Here is a 24338-nt window from a genome sequence, read left to right as displayed (position 1 = left end):
TTCTCACTAACAATTATTGACCCAAGAACACGGTGGAGTTAAGAAGGTGTGTGTCACTTTGCCATGGATTCCACAGTGGTGAGGCTCAGAGTCAGCACTTCTGCAGTCTGGTAATAAACAGCAAGTCTGTTCCACATCTGGCTCTACAGAAAACAGAAAAGGTGGATGTTTGGAAAAAATCTTACTAGCTGATAGCTAATTTCTTAGTTGTTTTGTGTGTGTGTGTGTGTGTGTGTGTGTGTGTGTGTGTGGTTAAAAAAAACACAATATAAATTTACCATCTTAACCAGTTTTAAGTGTACAGTTCAGTAGTGTTGGAAAAGGTGGATGTTTGGAAAAAATCTTACTAGCTGATAGCTAATTTCTTAGTTGTTTTGTGTGTGTGTGTGTGTGTGTGTGTGTGTGTGTGTGTGTGTGTGGTTAAAAAAAACACAATATAAATTTACCATCTTAACCAGTTTTAAGTGTACAGTTCAGTAGTGTTGAGTATATTCACATTGGTGTGCAGCAGATCTCCAGAAATTTTCATCTTGCAAAACTGAAGCTCTGTACAACTCCTTTCTCCCCTCCCCCCAGCCCCTGGTAGCCATCATCCTACTTTCTGTCTCCCTGAGTGTGATTACTTTAGAGACCTGAAAATGTGGCTGTTTTCTCTCCTTGGGTGAGAAGAGTACCCAGCTAGAACCTCTGATGGCGCTGAGCTCTCAGCTGCGGAAACTGCATATATGCAGACTCATTTCAACAGGCCAGGTGTCCTGGGAGTCCAGGCCATTTCACTGGGTTCTGTTGTTCTCACTCATCCTTGTTTCTGCTCTTACTCCAACTTAGATGACGCCAGAGGAAGGCATCAAAAGAAGATCCGGAGCAAGACTCAGAACTACCTCAACCTGTACGCGGTGGAGGGCCTGCGCACCTTGTGCATCGCCAAGAGGGTGAGTAGGCGTGGCTTCGAGGAAGGGGCGGGGCCGGCCACGGTGCTCGGCCTGGGAGCTCATCAGCGGGTCTCACCCAGGTTCTGAGTAAGGAAGAGTATGCCTGTTGGCTGCAGAGCCACTTGGAAGCGGAATCCGCCCTGGACAACCGCGAGGAGCTCCTGTTTCAGTCTGCCATTCGCCTGGAGAGGAATCTGCATCTGTTGGGTAATTACACTCTCCAGTGGGCGGGTGCCACGGAGTCGGGTGGAATTTGCAGCATCCTGGACAGAGAGGTGCCCTGGCTCTAGTCACTGCCAGCTCTGCACACGCTGGGCTTGATTAAGGACCCCTCTGGCCTGACGCTAGCGCGGCCCCCAGGCAGGGCTGTGCTCGATTGAACATTCTCCCTGTGGCCCGTTTCTGGGGCATTCTGTGTGCCACCCTGCCAGGCACCACTACAGCACCCGACTTGCCTCCTCTGAAACCCTGCTTTCCCACCAAAAATAGAGATGAGGAGCAAGGCTTCTCAACAACTGATGCGTTAAAGGATCCCCCCAGTCCCAGGAAACAAACAGAAACTGTTGGACTCGACAGGGCTGCATTTTACATCTAGTAAATATTTCACAGATTTGATTGGGGTGAAAAAAAAAGGGGGCTCATTCTTACTAAATTGTGCCCATATTTGCTACTGAGTTCATGTTAGTATTTATAAAAGTATTTATTGCTTTAGTATTTATTTAATTTATTATTTAAAATATTTATTAATGTATGTATTAAATTAGCTGGATCTTTGTATACATGCTCTCTGTACTCTCACCAGGAGCTGGTTGTGGCAGTGCTGTGTATACACACTCCCCGTCTCATGGTGCTGGTGGTCAGGTGATGATACTCCTGGGGCATGAAGATACGGGGGTTCATCTTTCAACAAGAAAGGCCATAATTCATTTGGCCCCCTTCCTAGGCAAAGGCATTGGGATATCTCTGTATCTACATACTTATATCTAATAGAATAGCTAATATTCAGATATTTAAGAGCACTACATATATATACTTTATGCAATATTCTATTTTGCCTATGGTGTCCTATATGAGACCATGCACTATTCAAAAAAGCCTGAAGATCCAGAGGCCCAGAGGCATCCTGAATGGTACTCAGGAGGTGAATTAAATGAAACACTTGGAAAATGGCTGTGCCTCCTCTAGATTGCCAGGTGGTTTTTGTTTTTGTTTTTTGTGGTACGTGGGCCTCTCACTGTTGTGGCCTCTCCCGTTGCGGAGCGCAGCCTCCGGACACGCAGGCTCAGCAGCCATGGCTCACGGGCTGCAGCATGTGGGATCTTCCCGGACCCGGGCACGAACCCGTGTCCCCTGCATCGGCAGGCGGACTCTGAACCACTGCGCCACCAGGGAAGACCTAGATTGCCAGGTTTTGATTTCCTGAACTAGGACTGTTCACATCTGGAACGTGCTTCTCCAAAAGACACTGTTGATAGACCCGTGGGATGAGAGGGGGTCTGCTGGTTGTCATGGCCCCCCCCTGCAGGGTGTTCTCCCCTGGGACAGTTCTCCTCCCAACCGAGCTCTAATGTCTTGAATGGAGTGAAATCCGCCTCCCGGTACCTTCTTCCAGGGGGCACTGCTCCTACCCTCTAGAGCAATGCAGATAAAATCTCTTCCCTTTTCCACAGGATGAGACCTTAACTGTTTGAGAACACAGCTATGAGTCCCTGAGCTGTCCCGCCTCTGCCAGTCTTTGCAGGCACTCCTTTCTTTCCTTCTTTCAGAGTCTAGGGGCCCTGGCTCAGTTGTCCAGTCCTGGCTCTGCTGCTTACTGGCCATGTGAGCCTGGACACTTGCATCCCAGTTTCCTTATCTGCCAAGTGGAGGTAATACTTCTGTGAGGGTGCACAGAGGGGATACAGCAAAGCAAAAGCACTGAGCAAGGTGCAGGCGCTGGTTTCAGCCCCACGTAGCTGCACGGTGAAGGTGATGAAGCTCATGGTACTGCTTCCATACCTGTGTGGCCTGGCTGGCATCTTCTGCACAGACTCTCTGCTGATTGGGACCATAGAAATGGCAAACACACTAATCAGTCTTCCTCCTTCAAGCCAGTTCTTAAACATGTACCATCCTCTACAACCTGGAATGTTTATGGTTCAAATGATGAAGCCAAGCTGGAGAGTGGGAGAACCCCCACCTCAGTGCTCACCACTGCTTCGTCCATGGGCACCGTGCTCCAGCTCCTCTGATTTGTATTTGAGAAATGTGAAGTCAGCTTTTAGATTTTTAATATCCCATGCCAAATACCCCTTTTTAAACCTTTTCATTTAGGTTCTTACATTAAGTAACATCAGAGAGCCACAGGGCAAGGATTGTCATTCCCACACTGTGTTCTTGAAATTTTCTTTTCCATAATGTTCTGGCCAAGAACCTAAATTCGCAAAAGACAACATTCTGCTCACTCTCCCCAGCGTTCTTGCTGGTTTCTCCAAATGTCATCTGAAACTTCCCAGTTGGTGAGATTTTTCCTCTCCATTGAAAGCTACCTGACATCTGAGTGCAGTGAAGTAAGGTGGCACTAGCTTGAACCCCACTAACTACCCTGGTTATAATACTCAAAATGCGAGGTTCTCCCAAGGATCAGGTTGTAAAGAAGGTGACATTTATTCAAAGTCACATAAATTATATTACAAACAAGCTACCTTGGAGAGCTGAAAAGAGACGCTAGGCTTCCAGATCATTTTAAAAGGACTGTTCCTCAGATTGCCTCTTTATTCTCAGCCATAGTTCACACTGAGACAGACATGCTTTCCATAACTGTATTTCTAAGTTCATTAATATCCTGTGTTTGATTCAAACATGCATGTTATATAGATGAGGGGCAGTCAAGTGACCCAATTAGGAGCCCATTACTTTGGCCAATAAGCTCCTGAAATAAAGAGGGTATGTTTTCAAGGTGTTAGGTTTTCCCTGAAAAGAGGCAGACTTCCTCTGGATGGGAATTTATCTGCGAGGTCTTCCTTGCTTTCTTTCTTGGTGGACACTTAACCAAGGAGCCCTGGCTGAGTGGCCAGAGTACAAGGATGGGAGATAGAAGGCCTTTCTGCAGAAAATTCCCATCTAATGAAGAGTGGGTAGTGGTTAAGTTGTACACAAAACACTGCATTGTAGGAAATGCTATCCTAGAGCAGACATGCAGCTCAGAGGTTTGGATCAGAGACATACTGTAAGGGGAATGCTGGCCCTTCCCTGGCTAACTAACTTCCCTCACCCTGCTTTCCAGACCTGTGTTGTGGGGATCATTGTAATTCTCACATCTTAGGGAAGCTGTGAAAACTTTTTCTGGCATATAGGAATCCATCAAGGTTAGCCATGGTTATGATTATTCCACAATCATTATTATTAACTATGAATAAGACACTATGAACACGCAGAGGTGGCAAGATCATCCCTTCCTCTTTCCCCCATATCAGGGAATATATCCTAGCAGAAGTGACACTTAGGATGCACTGAGAAGTGTCGACTCTGTTGGATGGTGAAGATAAGGAGCCAGAAATGCACACTCTATTCTAATGCTGGAGCCACAGAGCTGGGGAAGGGGAGGGGGGCCAGGAGGGTGGTCAGGGTCATGCTCACCATGAGCAAGCAGCATAAAGTGGTTCCATTCCTAAGCAGACCTTGAACCCCACACCCCTGCCTGGTCCTTCCTGGGAGGACTTAATGGTTCAGAGCAGAGGAAATCTTGGGTGCAATGTCCCCTCCTCCTTTCTGGGTCCTTCCCAAGTTACCACTTAGCCTTCTGGTGCATTCATCAAGTGTGGGGTAGGCCCAGGTCCAGCACGGCACACAGGCTGCATGAGATGGAAGAGAGAAGACAACCACTTGACCCTGAAGGGGCTTCTGGGGAGTTGGTGACACTGTTTCCTGAGCTCAGGGCTGACTACGCTGCTGTGTGATTTGTGAAAGTGCATCAAAGGGTATACTGAAGAAATGTGCACTTTTTGTACGTGTGTTCTACCTTGACTCCTTCCTCCCCGCACCTGCCATCTCACCCATTCAAGGCAGAGAAAAGGAAATGGCATCTATCTTAGTCATTTCAGGCCACTTGAACAAAACTTCCATAGACAAGGTGGCTTAAATAGCAGACATTTATTTCTCAACAGTTCTGGAAGCTGGAAGTCTCAGGTCAAAGTGCTGGCCAGTCTGGTTCCTGATAAGGGCTCTCTTCCTGGTTTGCAGATGGCTGCCTTCCTTCTGCATCCTCACACAGTGGAGAGAAGTTGTCTCCCTTGTGTCTTTTGCTGTGAGGGCACAAATCCCATTCATGAGGGCTCCACCCTCATGACCTAATCACCTCCCAAAGGCCCCACCTCCTAATGCCATTACCTTGGGGATTAGGGCATCAACCTATGAATTTTTAGGGGGGACACAAACATTCAGTCTATAACAGCATCCCAGCACCGGGAGCAGCGTGCATGAAAGAGAAAGGCAAGGCTGACAAGGAGGCCTCAGGCAATGCTGCACTTCTAGAAGGAAGGTGAGACCATCTCACCAAGCTGGAAATGGAGGGAAAAACAGGCTGGCCTAGAGGACACTTTTCTGCATTGAGTAGTGTATTTTTCCCAATATACTGAGACCTGCACGGGAAAATCTGCCCCTTAAGCATTATTTTTGTGGAAAAAACATTCAGGATAATGTTGCTTTCAAGAAATAGTGGGCCTTTGTGGTCTGTTTCGACAGCTAATGGTAAGCATTGTTGAGAGCAAGCACTGTGGGTGTCATTCACCAGAAGCTTTCTGTGGGATGGATAAGTTTTAAAACTTTTCATCCCTCAGAATATGGTCACTCCCACCATCTCCCCACAAGCTTCGTTTCCAAGCTATCTGTAAAGTTAAAAGTTGGCTGCATGTTAGAAAGCATTGGAGGTGCTCTGTTGTACGTCCAGAGAATTATGTTCAGTGCCTCCCAGGTATCCCTACTGTGTGGAATCGAGAGCTAGTGAAGGTGCCCCCGTGTCCTGAATGAGGAATCACCTGAGTGCTTCCAGATAAGATGGACCACAGCAGGGCCCAGTTTGCAGGGTGGGGCCAGCACCTCTGCTGTGTTGGAGTGAGGCATTCATGCCGGTCAGGGTCGGGGCCCATGAGCAAGGGGCTTACCCACACTGTTGTACCTTTGACCAGGTGCCACTGGGATTGAAGACCGCCTGCAGGACGGAGTCCCTGAAACCATTGCTAAATTGCGTCAAGCAGGCCTGCAGATTTGGGTTCTCACCGGTGACAAACAGGAAACAGCCATTAACATCGCTTACGCCTGCAAACTGCTGGACCACGACGAGGAAGTCATCACCCTGAACGCCGAATCCCAGGTGGGTGGATGTCGGGGAGACCCGCTCTGCCTGGGCAGCCTCACACCCCACCAGCCCCAGAGCAGAGCAGGAAAGAATGCCTTCCATTTCTGGCAGCCCCTGTGAGGCGGACCTTTGCCCTCTGCTCTGTTTGCACCTGTGTTGTGTTTCTGGCACTCAGAACGTGCTTGTCATAGTCTTGGAAGATGTGGGATTTGCTGGGATTTCTTAGGAACGCACATCTGGGCTTTATAATGCAATGTTCAACCCGCTTTTTCCTGACATACTTTCCAGCCATCAGTATCAGAGAGTGTTTTTCATGAGGTCACATGGAGCCAGGGCAGCGGTCCATTCTGCATTGGTGTCCTCAGTATAGCATATGTTGTCTCATGGATGCCCCAGTGGCATGTGGGTTTTCATTTGTCACATCTATTGACTGAAATCCCCAAGTGTGGAGGGTGGATCTCTTCCCATAGGCCCTGGCCAGGGCTCTGATTCCTTGAGTGACTGACTCTCCCTTGGAACATCTCCTCCAGCAGATGACAAAGTCTAACTTTTATGGATCATGCTCTAGATGTCGCACTTAAGATGTGCCTAATCACAAGGATTTCTCCTTTATTTTCTTCTAAAACTTTTATAGTTTAGCATCTCAGCTTTAAACGCAATCGTTTTTGTGTAGAATTTTGTCTAAGGTGTGAGGTTTACATCAAACTGCATTTTTCTGCATTATTCAGGCACCGTTTTTGGACAGTCTTTTTTCCACTAAATTGTCTTTACACCTTTCTTGAAAATCAATTGGTCCTATTTGTGTGGGTCTGTTTCTAGACTTTCTAGTCTGTTCCATTGATCTGTGTGTCTGTCCCTTCACCAATATCATGCTGTCCTGTGGGTTTTTAAATGTCTTAAAATAGGCAGTGTTTTGTTTAATTTCCAAGTGTTTGGAGTTTTCCTATTTTCTTTCTGTTACTGATTTCTATTTGAAACCTATTTTATTGATTTCTATCCATTATTGTCATAGAATATGTTTTTTATGATTTTAATTCTTTCATATTAATTTTTTTTAATGACCCAGGGTATGGTCTATCTTGGTGAATGTTCATATGCATGTGAAAAGAATGTGTTCTGCCATGTTGTTTGCTGGTATATCGATTAGATCCAGTTGAGAGATGGTACGGTTCAATTTTTCTATAATAGGGGTCAGCAAACTGTGGCCTACGGGTCAAATCCAACCTACCACCTGTTTCTGTAGAGTTTTATTTGAACACAGCCTTCCCCATGTTTTTATATACAATCTTTGTCTGTTTTCTTGCTATAATGGCAGTTTTGAGTAGTTGCCACAGAGACTGAATTATCTGAAAAGCCTGAAATAATTTACTCTGGCCCCAAATAGCTACTCCAGCTATTTTGATTTCTGTTTGCATGGCATACCTTGTTTGATCCTTTAGTTTTTAATCTACCTGTAGCATTACATTTGAAATGAGGTGAGGTTTTTTGTTTGTTTATGGTTTTTTTGGTAGATAGGTCATGTTTTCATATATTCAGACAGTCCCTTTTAATTGGTGTGCTTAGATCATTTACATTTATTATAATTATCAATGTTTGGATTCAAGTCTACTATTTTATGTTTTGTTTTCTTATTATTCTCTGTTTTTAGTTCCTCCATTCCTTTTTCTACCTTTTTTTGGGTTATTTGAACATTTTTTAGTATTTCATTTTAATTTGTCTCTTATGTTTCGACATCACTTAGCTTTTTTAGTGTATTTTCTAGGATTACACTATGCATACTTAAGTTGTCACAGTCTACTTAGAATCAGTGGGGATGAAGAAATCTTAGCACTCCACGTGCCCCTTACTCTTCCCCCTAACGTTGAAGATGTCATATATTACAACTGCATAAATTGAAATCCTCATCAGATATTATATTTTTTGCTTTCAATCTAAAAGCATATTTTAAAGAAATCAAGAGGAAAAGAATGGTCCATTATATTTAGTTAAAATAAATTATATTTACATAAATTAAATTATATTTACAATTTCTGTTGCTCTTCTTCCATTTCTGTTGTTTCAGGTTTCCTTGTGGCACAATTTCCCTTCTCTAGGAAGAACTTTCTTTATCTGTTTTTTAGGGTAGGTCCACTGGTGGCAAATGCTCTTGCTTTTCTTCATCAGAGCATGTCTTTATTTTACTGTGGTACCTAGTGAGAAATCAACAGTCATTTGAATCATTATTACCCCATAGCTAATGAATCATTTATATCTGGCTGCTTTCCAATGTTTTTATTTGTCTATAATTTTAAGCAGTTTCATTACGATGTGTTTGGGCATGGATTTCTTTTGATTTATAATCTGGGACTTGCTAAGATTCTTTAATCTGTGGGGTTATGTCTTTCACCAGATTTGGTAAGTTTTCAGCCATTATTTCATCAAATACTTTTTCTGCACTGCACTTTTTCCTCTTCTTCTGTAAGACTGATGACATGAATATTGGGTCTTTTGTTATTTTCTCAAGAGTCCCGCAGGTGCTCTTCAGTTTTCAATTTTTTTTTCTCTCTTATTCAAATTGGATAATTTCTCTTGATCTGTCTTTGAGGTCACTGACTTTTTCTTCTGTTATCTCCATTCTGCTATTGAGCCCATTTAGTGGTTTTTTAAAAATAAACTTTTTATATAGAATGGCTTTAGACTTACAAAAAAAATGTGTAGATAGTACTGTTTCACCTATACATAATTTTGCCTATTATTAACATCTTTACAATTTTTAATATATTGATATACAGTTACTTACTAAAATCTGTGCTATATTCAGATTGCCTTAATTTTTACCTAATGTCCTTTTTGTTTTCCAGAATCTCATTGAGGACCCACATTAAATTTTCTTTAAATTAATTAATTTATTTGGCTGCATCGGGTCTTAGTTGCAGCACATGAGATCTTCGTTGCGGCACGTGGAATCTTTCGTTGCGGCACACGGGCTCTTCATTGCAGCACACAGGCTTCTCTCTTGTTGTGGTGCTCAGGCTCTAGAGTGTACGGGCTCAGTAGTTGTGGCACGCAGGCTCTCTAGTTGTGGCACTTGGGCTCTAGAGCGCGTGGGCTCAGTAGTTGTGGTGCACAGGCTTAGTTGCCCCGCAGCATGTGGGATGTTAGTTCTCCGACTAGGGATCGAACCTACATCCCCTGCATTGGAAAGAGGATTCTTAACCACTGGACCACTACCAGGGTAGTCCCCAGGATCCACGTTACATTTAGTCGTCATGCGTCCTTAGGCTCTTACTGGCCATAACAGTTTCTCAAACTTTCTTCATTTTTGATGACCTTGACAGTTTTGAGGATAGATACATTCAGGTGTTTCGTAGAATGTCTTTGTATGGGAATTTGTCTGATAACTTTCTCATGATTAAAGTTATGAGTTTTGGGGAAGAAGACCACAGACAAAGGGCCATTTTCATCATTTCATCACATCATATCAAGAGCACATTATATCAACATGGCGTATCACTGTGGATGTTAATTTTGTCAGGTTTCTCCCCCATAAACTAATTCTCACACTGTCCTTTCTGGAAGGAAGTCACTGTGCACAGCTCACACTTAGAGAGTGTGGGGGTTATAATCCCCCTCCTTGAGCACAGAGAAATTATGTAAATTATTTATGTAAACCAATGATGGACACATAAGTGGAATCCAGTGAGCTTTTCATTTTCGTTAATATGTTTTGGGTGTTCTAAAATTTTTATTTGATTCCTCTTTATATCTTCTGTTTTTTTGCTGAGACTTCCTTTCTATTCATTTCTAGAATTTTTTCTTACTTCTTGGAACACTTTTATAATGGCTGCTTCAGAGTCGTTGTCAGGTAATTCCAGTATGTGTGTCATCTTGACATTGGCTTCTGTTGATTGTCTTTTACCACAGGCACTGAGAATTTCCTAACTCTTTATATGCTGATAAATTTGGAGTTATGTTGTGGATATTTTGAATGGCACTCTGGTCATTTTAAATTTGGAGAATGTGGATTTTTTTAAGGCAGGATATCAGTCCTCTTGGGTGCAGGCTGCAGGCTCTGAACAGCCTTGGGGTGTTGATTTCAATGTTAGTTTTGTTTGGCCTTTGCCAAGCTGTTAGAATCTGTCTCACATTTTTGCCAAGCTCCCCGCTTCTGACAATTTTTCCACTGCTTTCTGATTCTCTGGGACTCCCTCTGGCATGAAAGCTGGGGTTTGAGTTACCTTGATCTGCTTTGTACTTCTGCACCGACTTCCAGGGCCAAGTGGTGGCAGGACAGACAGAAAGGAGGGCAGCCGTTGCCTTGCTGTCCTGGGGCCACAGCTGCTCTGATAGGAAGGAGGGACCACCTCCCTCAGAGTCCCCGGCAACAGATGGCCGTGCTACCACTGTTGTTCCTACTGCTGCCCAGAGAGCAAAATTGCCTGGGGCTGGTGAGTCTCAGATGTGTTGTGCGAGTAGCCTGGTCTGTGATGCAGTCAAGTGACCTGCACCGTCCTCTCGTGTCCGTTTCAGGAGGCGTGCGCAGCCCTGCTGGACCAGTGCCTACACTATGTGCGGTCCAGGAGCCCCCACAGTTCCGCCGACAAGACCACTGGCGGCGTGAGCGTGGGCTTCTCCCCCCTCTGCCCTCCCTCTGCAGCCGCCATCTCTGGCCCCAGCCCCAGCCTTGTGATCGATGGGAGAAGTCTGGCCTATGCCCTCGAGAAAAACCTGGAGGACAAATTCCTCTTCCTTGCTAAGCAGTGCCGGTCTGTCCTTTGCTGTCGCTCGACTCCCCTGCAGAAGAGCATGGTGGTGAAGCTGGTCAGGAGCAAGCTCAAGGCCATGACTCTGGCCATAGGCAAGTATCCAGGCCGAACAGCCCCCACCTCTGCAGCTGCTTCCTGTCAAAGCATCTTGAATTTCCTGCCCCTTCTACACTATGCCATAGGATGGGAAAACGCTTCCTTGCTCTTTTTTCTATTTATAAAATCACACCTGGTACAATGAAACAGCCTGTTCCAAATATAAAGCTTGGATTTGAAAGCCACAAAATGTCCTAGCAACAGATATAGCTACGTGTTAGGAAGTCAGTAATTCAATGGTGGTTGAAGAAGATGGAGCTTATTACTGTCTCCTGGGCGACAGAAGACTACTGTCTAGCAGCCTCGGCCACTGTGGAGCCCAGCACACTAAGCACGACCCCAGGCCAACTTAGGAAGAAGGCCCTTTGCAGGTGCTTCTGATGGCCGTGAGCCACCTGGAGTCCAAGGCTTCATCATGCTGCACGACCCAGGGACTCCATGGTGATCAGAATTCCCATCGCTTCTTGTCTGCTGAACTTTGTTTCAAGACAAACATCTAATTTGAACAATCCCTCCTAAGGTCTGAATAGTTGCTAAATTTTGTGTCATTTTCTTAAGGACTGTGCATCTAATGGTGGTTCTTCCTTGCAGACTGTTGGTCTGGAGAGCCTTCTCGGCTCCTCTTCCGTGCTGCACGGTGCTCACCTGTCTCCCCCAGGGGAGTGTCCCCACGTCTGATACAGGTCCAGCCTCCAGTGAGGTTCAGGGACTTGGCAGCGCCACCTGCTGGTGAGGGATGGGAGAGACTGCAGGTAGCCCAGGAAAAGAGTTGATATGATCCCCGGGATCCCCCGATATCAAACAGTTTGTTTTCCCTGCATATAGAATGCACACTGGGGTGAGAGTTGGCTCTGAAATAAAGCATCCTCACCAATCAGTAATAGTTACCGTATTTTCTACAAAAGGTCTGTGACAGCCCCTCCTTGATGATGTAGGGATTGCCACTCTGTCATACAGGACACCTCATCAGGATAGTTGAGGCCGGTGTTGAGCCCAGTCCGTGAGGGATGGCCTTAGCATGGTCGTCATGGAGACGGCCCTGCACATCCCCAGGGCCATGCTATCTGCTAAGGGGAGTGAGTGTGTGTTCATCTGTGGCCCCTTGGTTCAGGCTGAGATAAGACAGGCAGCTCTGCTGGGGGTGGCCCCTCCTCAGGGAGGCTGTCTCAGGACCACCTTTGCCCTCATGTGCCTGGAGGGGCCTTTAGGGCTCTCTGAGCAAGTGTTGGAGGGAGAAGCTGAGGAGTCTGCAGGCTGGGTCTGCACCCTTACCGATAACTTTGCTCCTGTGTAACATGAGGACACTGCCCCCCAGTGGGGCTCGTGTAAGACCTGAATGATAAAGCACATTTTCACTGCCTGGTCAGTGCCTGCTCAGCCACTGAATCACTGATGTGTGGCATTCATTTAGGGAAACGGAGGTAAAGCTTGGCTGGTTAGAAAGAAAAGAAAAAACAAAATAGAATCTCAAAAGGGAAAGGGAAAGTAAGGACCAATCAACTTTAGTTCATTTCTTTCTATGAATTAAAGCATGGATGTGACCTAGTCCTGGGCATCCAGCGGTTAATAATCCAGAGAATATCATTGTCTACATATCTCATTTTGAATGGGATGTTCTGGAAAAAGCTGCAGAGGTTATTGCTTCACAGAATTTCAATTTGACAAATATTGACTCATCACCCATGTTGGGCCAAGTGCAATAAAGAACAGAGGAATCACAAGGGAGAGATGTCCTATAGCCATGGTCTGAGATACTCTGACTTTATGTATCTACACGTTTTGCATATTTGAAATTTGGGAGGTACTCGGTGATGTGGGCCCTTCTGCTGCCCTGTTCCAAGAACGGTCACTATCACTGAATGACAATGACTTTAAGTCTCTGCTTGCCTTTCCCTAAAGGTGTCCAGAGCTCTGACCTATACCCTGTATTCCTACACATTTTCTGTGACTGAATAAGTAGACGGTCTCCTTTATCACATGCTCAAAGAGCCCAAGGGTGGACACTGGTGTGCAAAAAGAGCTCCACAGTTTGTTTGGGCAAAGTTTGACCTCCTTCGTTCAGTTTAGAAAACCACTCACCTGAGTATGAACTGGAGTAGCCTTGACTGACGTGTGACAAAGTCTAGAGTGGTTCAGGAAACAGCAATGAAGGTGGTGGTCATATCTCTCCCTGTGCTGGATGCCACGTGAAGGGCTCTATTGGTGTATGAGCCAGTATCTTGGAATGTGTACTGACTGGAAAGGGACATGCTGGCCACCGCTTTTGGAAATACCTCCTGGTGTGGCTGGTGGGTGCAAGCCTCCCACTAGACTCTTTCTGGCTGCATAACTTGGTTCCCCCGAGGCAGACTCTGCACTGCCTCTTCCTCACTCCTCCCCAGGACCCTTCACAGGACCCAGCTCACAGGGACCCCATGAAGATCCATCAAGCTGATTTGATTCTGTGCATCTCAACTCACATGATTCTTCCTGCCCGTGCTGTTTCTAGGAGATGGAGCCAATGACGTCAGCATGATCCAGGTGGCAGATGTGGGCGTGGGACTCTCAGGCCAGGAGGGCATGCAGGTAAAGACCAAAGGGGCTGTCCTGGGTGACCAAGGGGTCCTCACACTGTGAGCTGTGCTGGCCTTCTTGTGGGCTCTGTGCTGCAGAGCTAAAGGGTTGGACTTCAGTACAACTGGTGCTCTCCTTCTGCTAAGCCAGTGGTAGGAGACCAGGTGGCAGGTGGCTCTTCATGTTTATGAAGCCATGTGCAGTGAATGTGTCTATTAGTGTATTTCTATGAAAAGGTGGGATGGAGCGAGGCACGGTGAGTCATCGCCTTCCTCTGGCTGTCAGTGGTTCGTCCCTTGAAGGCATTTTTTACTGTTCCTGAACATTAGTGATACCATTTGAAGAATGGACTTTACTGTAGGACTGTTGTATCCTGGTGTCACTATAAAGATGGAGTGCAGCTCCTTGCTCATGTGAAAATTTATTTATGCATTTTTCATTTGCCAATGTGTTGGTTCCTGACATGTGATCCAGACAATGAACAAATGAGTTCATTAAAAATGTACTTCTTGGGACTTCCCTGGCGGTCCAGTGGTTAAGATTTTGCCTTCCAATGCAGGGGGTGTGGGTTCGATCCCTGGTCGGGGAGCTAAGATCACACATGGCTCGTGGCCAAAAAAACCAAAAACATAAAACAGAAGCAATATTGTAACAAATTCAATAAAGACTTTTAAAAAATGGTCCACATCAAAAAAAAAATCTAAAAGAAAAAAGATGTACTTCTTTTGGATGTAACATTACAACAATTGCCGACATTTGATTACTTTGAGTCACAGTATTTTTTAACTTGGTAGAGACTTTCAGGAACAATCTATCCAGTTGTCTTCTTTTAAAAATCAGCATGTTGGTCACTGTTTGGTCATTGGTCGATCTCATTGATGCATTCAGTCAGTAATTAGCTATTGAGCGCTCGTGCCACGCTTGTGCAGGCTTCATGATTTTCTCACTTGACACTGAAATCGCAATAAGATGGAAAGTCCTGAGCCAGAAGCACGGTCGCTCCATCTCGGGCCCATCCTCAGCACCTTCTTACTCTCCTGCTGCCCCTCCTCTGACTTGTGTTCCCTTATTGTACATTTTTCTTCCTCCATGAAGTTGAAAATAGAGCCCAGCTCGGACTCATCCTTGCCTCTTCATGGTGCCATGTACATGGGGGAAGCTGAAAAAACATCTGTTGAATGAATGAACAAAATAGTTAATTCCTTCTGATTTTTTCAGCATTGCCTCCTTTGCATTCATTTCCTAGAGTGAAAAGCTACCCAGGGCAGTGCTTGTAAACCACATATGCAGAGAAATGCACCCAGTGAATCCACTTTGTATCAGAGTCTCTAAGGCTGAGCATGTGGGTGAGGAGGGGCGTGAGCTGCCCCCACTGCATGGCCTCAGGGCAGGAGCCGGAGGGGTCTATGAGCCATGAAAGTGGTGTGGGAATCAGCCAAGCTGTAGGGCTCCTACTGAGACTTGGCTTTGAGTGGATGTGACTTCTGCGTGGGGTGTTACTGGCTGCTTCTGTATTGATTAAAGCTATACTTCTTTTTTGAGGGCACATTATGTAAGATGGCAGTAAGACTGGACAGCTTTTCTTACTGCTCTAAGGGCTCAGGTTACCCAGGGGAATGTAACCCTGTTTGCTTGTTAGTCAGTCTGATAAGCAAAGGGACATTGTGCAGAGCTCTCTGGGAGATGCACTTTGTGGGGCACTGTGGCCGCAGGGACCTGAGGAGTCCAAGCTGAGTCCCTGAGGAAGAGTGAGGGTGATTGCAGCTCACCAGCTCAGCCAAGGTGGGAAGGGTGTCCAGGGCAGGGAGACAGAGGGGACCAAGGAGATTCTGTAGCTCTGAGATGCTCAGTCTTTGTAGAGTCTTCTGGTCAACCATGTTTGTTGAGCGCCCCATGGGCCAAGCACTGACTGGGAACTAGGGCTGCAGGGTGATCACAACATCTACCATCCTGGCTCTCATGGGATGTTCAGAAAGACCAGAGAGGGAAGACAGAGAAGTATTTTAAACTTACACCAGTAGTCATAATTGTAGTGGGTGCTGTGAAAGAGAAACACTAGTTTCCCTGTTGAGGATGTGACGGGAGGCTCTAACCCAGCTGGGAGCATTGGGGAGGCTCCCTTGACGGAGGAGCAAGCAGTGTGTTTGGGGTGTGGAGGTGGAGAGTTGTGGCCAAAGCCTGGAGAAGCAGGTAGGGCCTGGAAGGAGGGGTCTATCTGCAGTTCTCAAGGGTCAGGGCTGCTTCTCAAAGACCCCCTGGGCCTCTCCTTAACTCTGTTTAACAACAACCCTTTGAGTTAGACTGACTCCATTGAGGACAGGAACCCTGTGTGATGGTGTCTGTCTCCAAGTCTATGCCTGGCAACTGGAGGGTCTTATTACATGATTTTTGAGAGGATGAAATCATGGAATAAATGAAGGAAGGAAGAAAAGATACACAAAACCCTTGACTCCTACATGTTGACAGGAAGAGGGGTAAAGACACTATTTGCTTTCAGATCCTTGTGTTTGGGTTCAGAAAGCAGACATTCTAAGACTTCATTCTTTTCTGTCAGGCACAACGATGTTATTCTGTTGCACAGATGGGACAACATCATCACCTACTCTTTTCCAGGTGTTGTTTAAGGAAGTCCATAAAATTTGAAAAGCAGACGTAACATTTTTGTGTGGAATAACCCTCAAAGATAAGCAGAAATGTATGGGAAAAAAAGCATGGAAAAGAAAAAGCAAAAACTTTAAAAATCCATCAATTACATATATTTGAAATCTTAAATGAGTCCTCTAGGGCGATATCCCTAACCTAGAGTGTTGTTGAGATTGGATTTTTCTTAAATGCAGGCGTTCGTCAGGGAGATGGTGGTACAGCCAGCTCAGACTGGAATTCTCCGTCCATGTTGCGCCTTGTGTTTGGGGGGAGGTGAGACAGACCTTAGGTGCAGTGAAGCGGCACCAGTAACGGGAACTCTCTCCCTTTAAGGCAGTGATGGCCAGCGACTTCGCGGTGCCCAAATTCCGATACCTCGAGAGGCTCTTGATCGTTCATGGACATTGGTGCTATTCCCGACTTGCCAACATGGTGCTGTACTTCTTCTACAAAAACACAGTACGTATTTGGTGCCGGTGTCGAGGATTTTTGATGTGAAAGGCCTGAGATTCACAGGACCATCACCGGAACGTGGCCAGAGGGCTACCCCACAGCCTCCCGTTGGTCCCACCCTCCTTGACCTTTGTGGATTTTCCCCAGGCCTGGCCTGGCGTTATACCCTACAGGCTCAGAAGTCTTAACTCACCTGCATCTCTGAGGATGGAAACAGGTAGATCCAAGGAGAACATCCACTTGGAGCTTTATAATAAGAAGTAGAGTGACCACGAGGTCCAGGGGTTTGCATGAGGTCATCAGCCAGTGAGTGTCTGAGGCTGCATTCAGCCCCCATCCATCTGACTCCAGCTTCCAAGCCCTTGACCACTCTGTCCCTTGGTCTCTAAGGAGTGGTCTGCCGAGGTGCCCACAGACAGGAGTGCTCTGATTGGTGCTGTCTCCAGAGCAGGCAGGGGATCAGAAGATGAACAGGAGTGTGATTGGCAGTCCTGGGTCAGCATGAGAGGACTCAGCCAGGCTGTGATCCTGATACCGAGCAGTCTTCGAGAAGCCTTTCCTTGTTCCCCTGGCCGACATGAATATACATATTCCTATGGCTGCATTGTTGCTTCTGTGTTTGTCAACCATAGGCATCATCACATTTTACCATAGTTTTCTACTCAGGGTACTTCCGCACTAGACATTGACGCTCTACTACAACTTACTACACTCTACTACAACACCTAGTCCACTGCACCATCTCAATAAATATGCAAATAAAGTAATTTCACTTGTAAATCCAGGATTAAGATGGACTGTCCAGGGACTTCCCTGGTGGTGCAGTGGTTAAGAATCCACCTGCCAATGCAAAGGACACGGGTTTGAGCCCTGGTCCGGGAAGATCCCACATGCTGCGGAGCAACTAAGCCCGTGCGCCACAACTACTGAGCCTGTGCTCTAGAGCCCACGAGCCACAACTACTGAGCCCGCATGCCACAACTACTGGAGTCCACAAGCCACAACTACTGAGCCCGCGTGCCACAACTACTGAAGCCCGCGCGCCTAGAGCCCATGCTCTGCAACAAGAGAAGCCATCGCAATGAGAAGTCTGTGCACTGCAACGAAGAGTAGCCCCTGCTTACCGCAACTAGAGAAAGCCCGCATGCAGCAACAAAGACCCAATGCAGGGCTTCCCTGGTGGCGCAGCGGTTGCGCGTCCGCCTGCTGATGCAGGGGGGCCGGGTTCGCGCCCCGGTCTGGGAGGATCCCACGTGCCGCGGAGCGGCTGGGCCCGTGAGCCATGGCCGCTGGGCCTGCGCGTCCGGAGCCTGTCCTCCGCGACGGGAGAGGCCACAGCAGAGGGAGTCCCGCATACCACCAAAAAAAAAAAAAAAAAGACCCAATGCAGCCCCAAAATTAATTAATTAATTAATTATTTTTTTAAAAAAGAAAAGATTGTTCAGAACCAGTCAATGAAGTATGTGAAATGATAAAAATTTGATTGTGACCTAAACTGATTTCATAGAAAATTGTTTATTCAGATACAGATGGGCTTTGATATAGCAATTATGGCATTGAAGCTTTGGGGTCCAGATTTAATAAAGTAGAAACAATCGGAAAAAAAAGGCACCCACCCTGGGCCAGTGGGAAGGGTATGCCACCAGGCACCCTCTCTGGCCAGCTTAGTCTGTATTTGACCCTTCAGTTAGGGCATTCCCAGACCTGGCTGGCTCAGGACAGTTCTGTCTCTCCAGGGACTCTGATCAGGGCCCTGGTCCATTCCCTGTTGACCCTAACATTTAAATCTTAGTTCTTTCACTACTATGTCCTTGGCATACAGCTGTATGGCAGCCATAGTCCTCCAGGATGGACCACATGGCCATTTCAGCACCCTACCCTATTTGTAAGTGAGGTATAGACGTTCTGCTGAGAAGTTGCTGGATTGCTACTTGTCTGCTTTGCCTCTGATAGCTTGCGGTTGAACGTACAAACAAGGAGACAAAGTAAATAAACTCTTGGGGTAACTGACTCTGCACAGGGGTAACTGACTCTGCACAGTAGTCCCATAAACCTACCCTGCTGAAATCCACAGCTCCAAAGTCAAGATCATCCTGTAGTCTTCTGAAACAAAATCAAATAAATTAAAAGGTTTATTTGTTTATTTCTAATTCCATTTTAAATCTCCATATTCACTCTGAGCTACCATCAGGACAGCTCTTGTGCAATCCACACAAGGATATGCCATGCTGTCCCTGTCCTTGTCAGATCACTCCCCTTTTTTCTGACTGCCTGGCATTGCTTCCTTAGTACCCCCCCTCCCCACCAAGCACACAGTTGCAAACCTGGAGGATCCCAGCTCCCAAGGGGGTAGGAGGGTGCTTTGAGTAAAGGTGAGCGGGGCTGGGCAGGGTGGAATCCTATCCCCGTTTCTTTAATTCATTAGCTGTGCAATCTGGAGCGAGTTATTTACCTTCTGTGGATTTTGTTTTCTTTATCTGAAAACAAAACAAAATGGAACACGGGAATTGAACTCTGCTCTCTGTAATTCTTAATGAAAAGTTATCAGATTGAGGGGATAGCATTCAATATTTCAGTTGCAGACGAGGCCCAGAGTGGCCGCCTGCAATGGTCACTGGCTCCTGCCTGCCACGGTGAATCTGTCCTCACGGAGGGGACAAGGAAGGAGAAGGGGTGCCTGTTTTTATTCTGTATAAGATGCAAGGCCTCTGTTGACAAGTACTTAATCTACTTGAGAAATTCGAGGATAATCACTTAGCCTCCCAAAGTGAGAAATTCATTAGTTTTAGGAATAAGTTGGCCTTCCTTCCAGTAAGGAGCAGAGAAGAAAACTTTCCATAGCAACAGTGGTTTGGGGAGAAGGCTTTTGGGTACTGCAGTAAAAAAAATAAAAGTCTCAGGTATCTAAGTACTTTTCCTCTTTGTCTGACTCCACTTGCTCACTGATGACTCATTAGGCTGTGCCTGAGGAAGTGGGAGAAAGAAAAGCAGGCGTGGGTGTGAAAAAGGGAAGAAAGTCATTGAAAAAGCCAAGTTTGTCAGTTTTTAGGGTGGAGGGGAAAAGTTGCATTAAGTCATAGATTGAAACAAGTCCTGGAGGATCTGTGTCATTAGAGGTGGTATCAGTGTAGACTATCATTTTTTCTGATCTTTGGAACAAGCCATTTTCAGGTCAAGAAACCCGAGCTCAGAGAGGTTAAGTGACTGTGTCAGGGTCAGAATTGTGCACAGCGGCAGCTCCAGATCCCACACCCAGGCCGTTGTATGCCGTGCACAGCAGAGAATGTTCTTGAACCATGGCTCCTCCAGGCCACGAGTGGTTGAACAAGTTGGGTTTGTTACTTCTTATACGATGACCATAGTCCAGTCGTTTGACATCTTGGACCTCAGTTTACTTTCCTCTAAATCGGGTGAGCACACTGGCCCTGCTTGAGCCTCAAATAAAGGAAATAACCGTCCTGCTGACAGTAACGACCACAAACCACTGATGAACATCTCAGCGTGCAGGAAGCTTTTGTGAGTACTTGAAGGTGCATTAGTCATTTAATCTTCACCACAACCCCACAGCTAAGTACCATTGGTGTGCCTATTTCATGGACAAGGTCACTGAGGCAGAGAGGGGCTAAATGGTCTGTGCCAGGTTGCACAGCTAATAAGTGTAGGAATGCTTTGCAATTGCTAACCTGCCATGCGCCCCATATAACATCAGGCCACGGATGTTCAGTGATCAAGTAATAGTGGGAAGAGGTCCACCCAGCTCCTACTGTGCATGGGAGGAGGCTCTTCCACCTCTCTGGACCTCACTTTCCTGTTCAGGGTAGCTGTAGGGACCAGCGATAATGCCTGTAGCTCACCCACCAACAGAGTGCCCGACAGATGCCAGGGCTCAGTCAAGGCAGCGATGTTGGTGTCACCATCAACTTTACCGCCATGCTTGTGTGTGTCCTCCCCTCCATGCGAGTCAATAATTGCACACTGTTCCTCATTAAAAGAGGGAGGCAGGATCCAGGGTGTAGCCCAGGTAGGTTTGGTTTAGTGCCACAGAGAGGGGCACAAAGAAAGAAGCCTCATGATGGGTGAGGTATCCAGCCAGCCCTCTTGAGATGGGAGCCACCCTAGACCCTGCCACACCTTTGTTTTGTTTTCTCTTACGATCTGTGGCATTTGGGCCCAAGACTCCATCCCTCCAAGGGCTGTTGGTGGGAATTCCCAGCTCCCAAAGCTGGTCTTTGATGCTCGAGGGATCGAGGAGGGAGGAGGAGGGGGAGGGAGAGACAGAGGGCACCAAAGTGAGGGCTGTCTTTGGAGACAACTTCTGCCTATAAATTCAGTCTTTACAGTCAGACTCTGCAAAGCCCTCAACTCCCTTGGACGAGATTCTGCAGGGCAGCCGAGAATTGCTTGTTCCTACTTTTCCCTTGATCACAGATGTTCGTGGGCCTGCTGTTTTGGTTCCAGTTTTACTGTGGCTTCTCTGCGTCCGCCATGATTGACCAGTGGTATCTGATCTTCTTTAATCTGCTCTTCTCATCGCTTCCCCAGCTTGTGACTGGGGTGCTGGACAAGGACGTGCCAGCTGACGTGCTGCTGACCAAGCCGCAGCTCTACAAGAGCGGCCAGAACATGGAGGTGAAGCCCGCCTTCCCCCCACCCCATCTCCTGGCCCTCCACGCTCCACTTCCAGCTCCTGGAAAGTTCAGGTCCCCACACCTGCCTTTAAATGGACACCCTGGGCACACAGAGCAAAACAAATATCATATGATATCACTCACGTGGAATCCAATTTTTAAAAATGATCTAAATGCACTTATTTACAAAACAGAAACAGACTCTCAGATTTCGAAGACAAACTTAAGTTACCAAAGGGGAAACATTGGCGGGGAGGGATAAATTAGGAGCTTGGGATTAACATACACACACTAGCATATATAAAATAGAGAACCAACAAAGACCTACTGTATAGCACAGGGAACTCTACTCAGTATTCTGTAATAACCTATATGGGTAAAGAATCTGAAAAAGAATATGTATACGTATAAATAAATCACTTTGCTGTACACCTGAAACTAACACAACATCATACATCAACTGTACTCTAATAAAATTTAAAAAATAAAATCTTCCAAGAAAAAAAATGGACAATGTGGAACAAACAGTTAAAATTCTAGAATCTGACCAGTGGGAGGAAAACAATGAATTCTGTCTCTTGACTGCAATGCATTTATGTAAGTAGAGAGTTGATTGGTTGTGGTGATGGTATCAGGGGTGCATGTATGTGCCCAAACCCATTAAAATGTGTACATTAAAAGTGTGTGGGGGCTTCCCTGGTGGCGCAGTGGTTGAGAATCCGTCTGCTAATGCAGGGGACACGGGTTCATGCCCCGGTCTGGGAAGATCCCACATGCCGCGGAGCGGCTAGGCCTGTGAGCCATGGCCGCTGAGCCTGCGCGTCCAGAGCCTGTGCTCCGCAACAGGAGAGGCCACAACAGTGAGAGGCCCGCATAGCACAAAAAAAAAAAAACTGTGTGGTTTTTGTATATCAATTTACCTAAAGCTTTTTGAAAAAAAAAAAAAAAAAAAAAAGATGTTTTAAAAAGTATACTGAGGTGAAAACTGTCTTTACACCAGGAGTCTCCAGGAGCCCAAGGAAAGCCCGTTTGGAATCTAAGTCACATGGGATGACTGCAGGCAGAGCAGAGATTTTTCTAAAACACCCTCAAAGAAATGTGATTTCCTTTGAATGGGGATTAATGGGAAAATAAACCCTTAGGGAAACCCTGGGAAGAACAAGTGAACACAAACAGATGATGTAAAATACATGTTAATGTCAATACATCATGTAGATTGACGTGCTAATTACCAGCTCTTCCTAGCTGGCCATTAAAGAAAGCCCTGTGAGTGCTTCTCTTGGGCTGGTTGGAATTATTATACGAGTGCCCAGGGAACGGATCCCCGCATCTCCCACAATGGTCTCTCATTCGGAATTGATTTACTGAAGAGTTGACTTCCCCACAGGCAGCCTGGGCTGGGGTACGTAGGGGCTGCTGAGGGTCAGGTAGATGAGGAGGGCCTCTGCTTGTCACCTGTCACCTGGGGGAGCTCTTGCACTCAGCCAGGCCTCACGTCCTAGGTGGCCACAGGGAGTTTGTCCTGGGGACAAACCGGAAGGGCCTGGCTTTCGTAAGTGCTCAGTAAGTGCTCATCCTGCCTGCTCTCTGTTGCTTATATTTAAGAAATATTCTAGCGGGTCCACCAACGGAGGGAAGCAAACCCCTGACAAAGTAGATGGCTCAGGTTGGGACAGATGCCGGAATTTCATGCACTAGTCCCTGTCTAGGGAAATTCCTTATGGGATTTAGAAAGCGTTTTCATCTTTCTGCTGTTGACTGAGAATGCTGTAGCAGGCCTTGTGGGCACAAATGCTCGCAGTGACTTACTCAGCCCCATGTGCCCCTGCAGGCCTTTCTGTAGTGTTTTTTCACCAGCCCTCCACACTCCAGGATCTCCCTCTCCAAGGTCCTGAATTAGGTGTCCCTGGGGTGCTTGACTTGTGCCTTCATGGCCCCTGTAGGTGACGGAAAACCATTTGAAGAGATGAGGTCTTTCCTGTAATCTCCGTGCTTGTTTTTGTGTTTCAGGAATATCGGCCTCGTACGTTCTGGTTAAACATGGCTGATGCTACCTTCCAGAGCCTCGTGTGTTTTTTCATTCCCTACCTGGTAAGTTGGCACCTGGCCCAGCCTTTCCCACCAGCTTTATCTGGCGACACACAGACACAGGACCTCGCTGTCTTTCAGGCCTACCACGACTCAGACACAGACATGTTCACCTGGGGGACCCCCATCACCGCCATCGCGCTGTTCACCTTCCTTCTGCACCTGGGTATAGAAACCAAGACCTGGGTGAGAGTTGTGGGCCTGATCCAGAAGGGGGCTGGTCTGCGATCTGCTCACTTCCGTGCACATTCTGAGAGATTGAGCAGAGTTTTGAGTTGGGGGCTGGGGGGGACTGCAAAGCTGGCCTCACTGTGATGAGAACAAAAGCAAATGCACAGGCCGGACATGCACACGCAAGCCCAGGGTGTGGGAGCAGCACTTGTCCCGGGCAGCGCTGGGCTTCTGCCTGCCCAAGCCCCTCCACCCCTGCTCTCCTTCCCCCTCCTTCCCTTGGCACCTGACTTCCATCTCCCCACTTGTGTTCAGGCCGGTCCACCAGTTCTCAAGGCTACATGCCCCACTGACTACCCTGTTCCCACTACGCCCTCTTACATCCTCCGCTTGCAGAGGACCAGTGCATTTTTGTTGAGGTAAAAGTCCTGTCTTTCGTTTTCCCCCTCAGACCTGGCTCAACTGGATGGCTTGTGGCTTCAGTATCCTTTTATTTTTCACCGTGGCTTTGATTTATAATGCTTCCTGTGCAATGTGCTACCCTCCATCCAACCCCTATTGGACCATGCAGACATTAATGGGCAACCCTGTGTTTTACTTCATTTGTCTCATAGCACCCATCGCCGCGCTGCTGCCCAGGTGGGTATCAGGGACAGTGGCCTTTGGGTCCCATGTGGGCTCTGACAGCATTCTC

At 46.8% G+C, this 24338-nt stretch overlaps 1 protein-coding gene across 1 annotated transcript in view; it reads left to right on the top strand.

Moving 5' to 3' along the window:
* ATP10A (ATPase phospholipid transporting 10A (putative)) overlaps window positions 1-24338 on the top strand; it is a 188843-nt gene that overhangs the window by 152674 nt on the left and 11831 nt on the right. Inside the window, exons 12-21 of the mRNA XM_028495093.2 lie at window positions 829-932; window positions 1013-1139; window positions 6098-6282; window positions 10777-11104; window positions 13597-13673; window positions 16638-16763; window positions 21186-21386; window positions 23396-23476; window positions 23555-23659; window positions 24096-24283. Coding sequence (XP_028350894.1) covers window positions 829-932; window positions 1013-1139; window positions 6098-6282; window positions 10777-11104; window positions 13597-13673; window positions 16638-16763; window positions 21186-21386; window positions 23396-23476; window positions 23555-23659; window positions 24096-24283 — 1522 coding nt within the window. The remainder of the gene's footprint in view (window positions 1-828; window positions 933-1012; window positions 1140-6097; window positions 6283-10776; window positions 11105-13596; window positions 13674-16637; window positions 16764-21185; window positions 21387-23395; window positions 23477-23554; window positions 23660-24095; window positions 24284-24338) is intronic.

The sequence above is a fragment of the Physeter macrocephalus genome, chromosome 11, assembly GCF_002837175.3.
Source record: "Physeter macrocephalus isolate SW-GA chromosome 11, ASM283717v5, whole genome shotgun sequence".
Taxonomy (NCBI): domain Eukaryota; kingdom Metazoa; phylum Chordata; class Mammalia; order Artiodactyla; family Physeteridae; genus Physeter; species Physeter macrocephalus.
The sequence above is the reverse complement of the archived record's forward strand: the minus strand, read 5'-3'. Positions and strand labels throughout refer to the sequence as shown.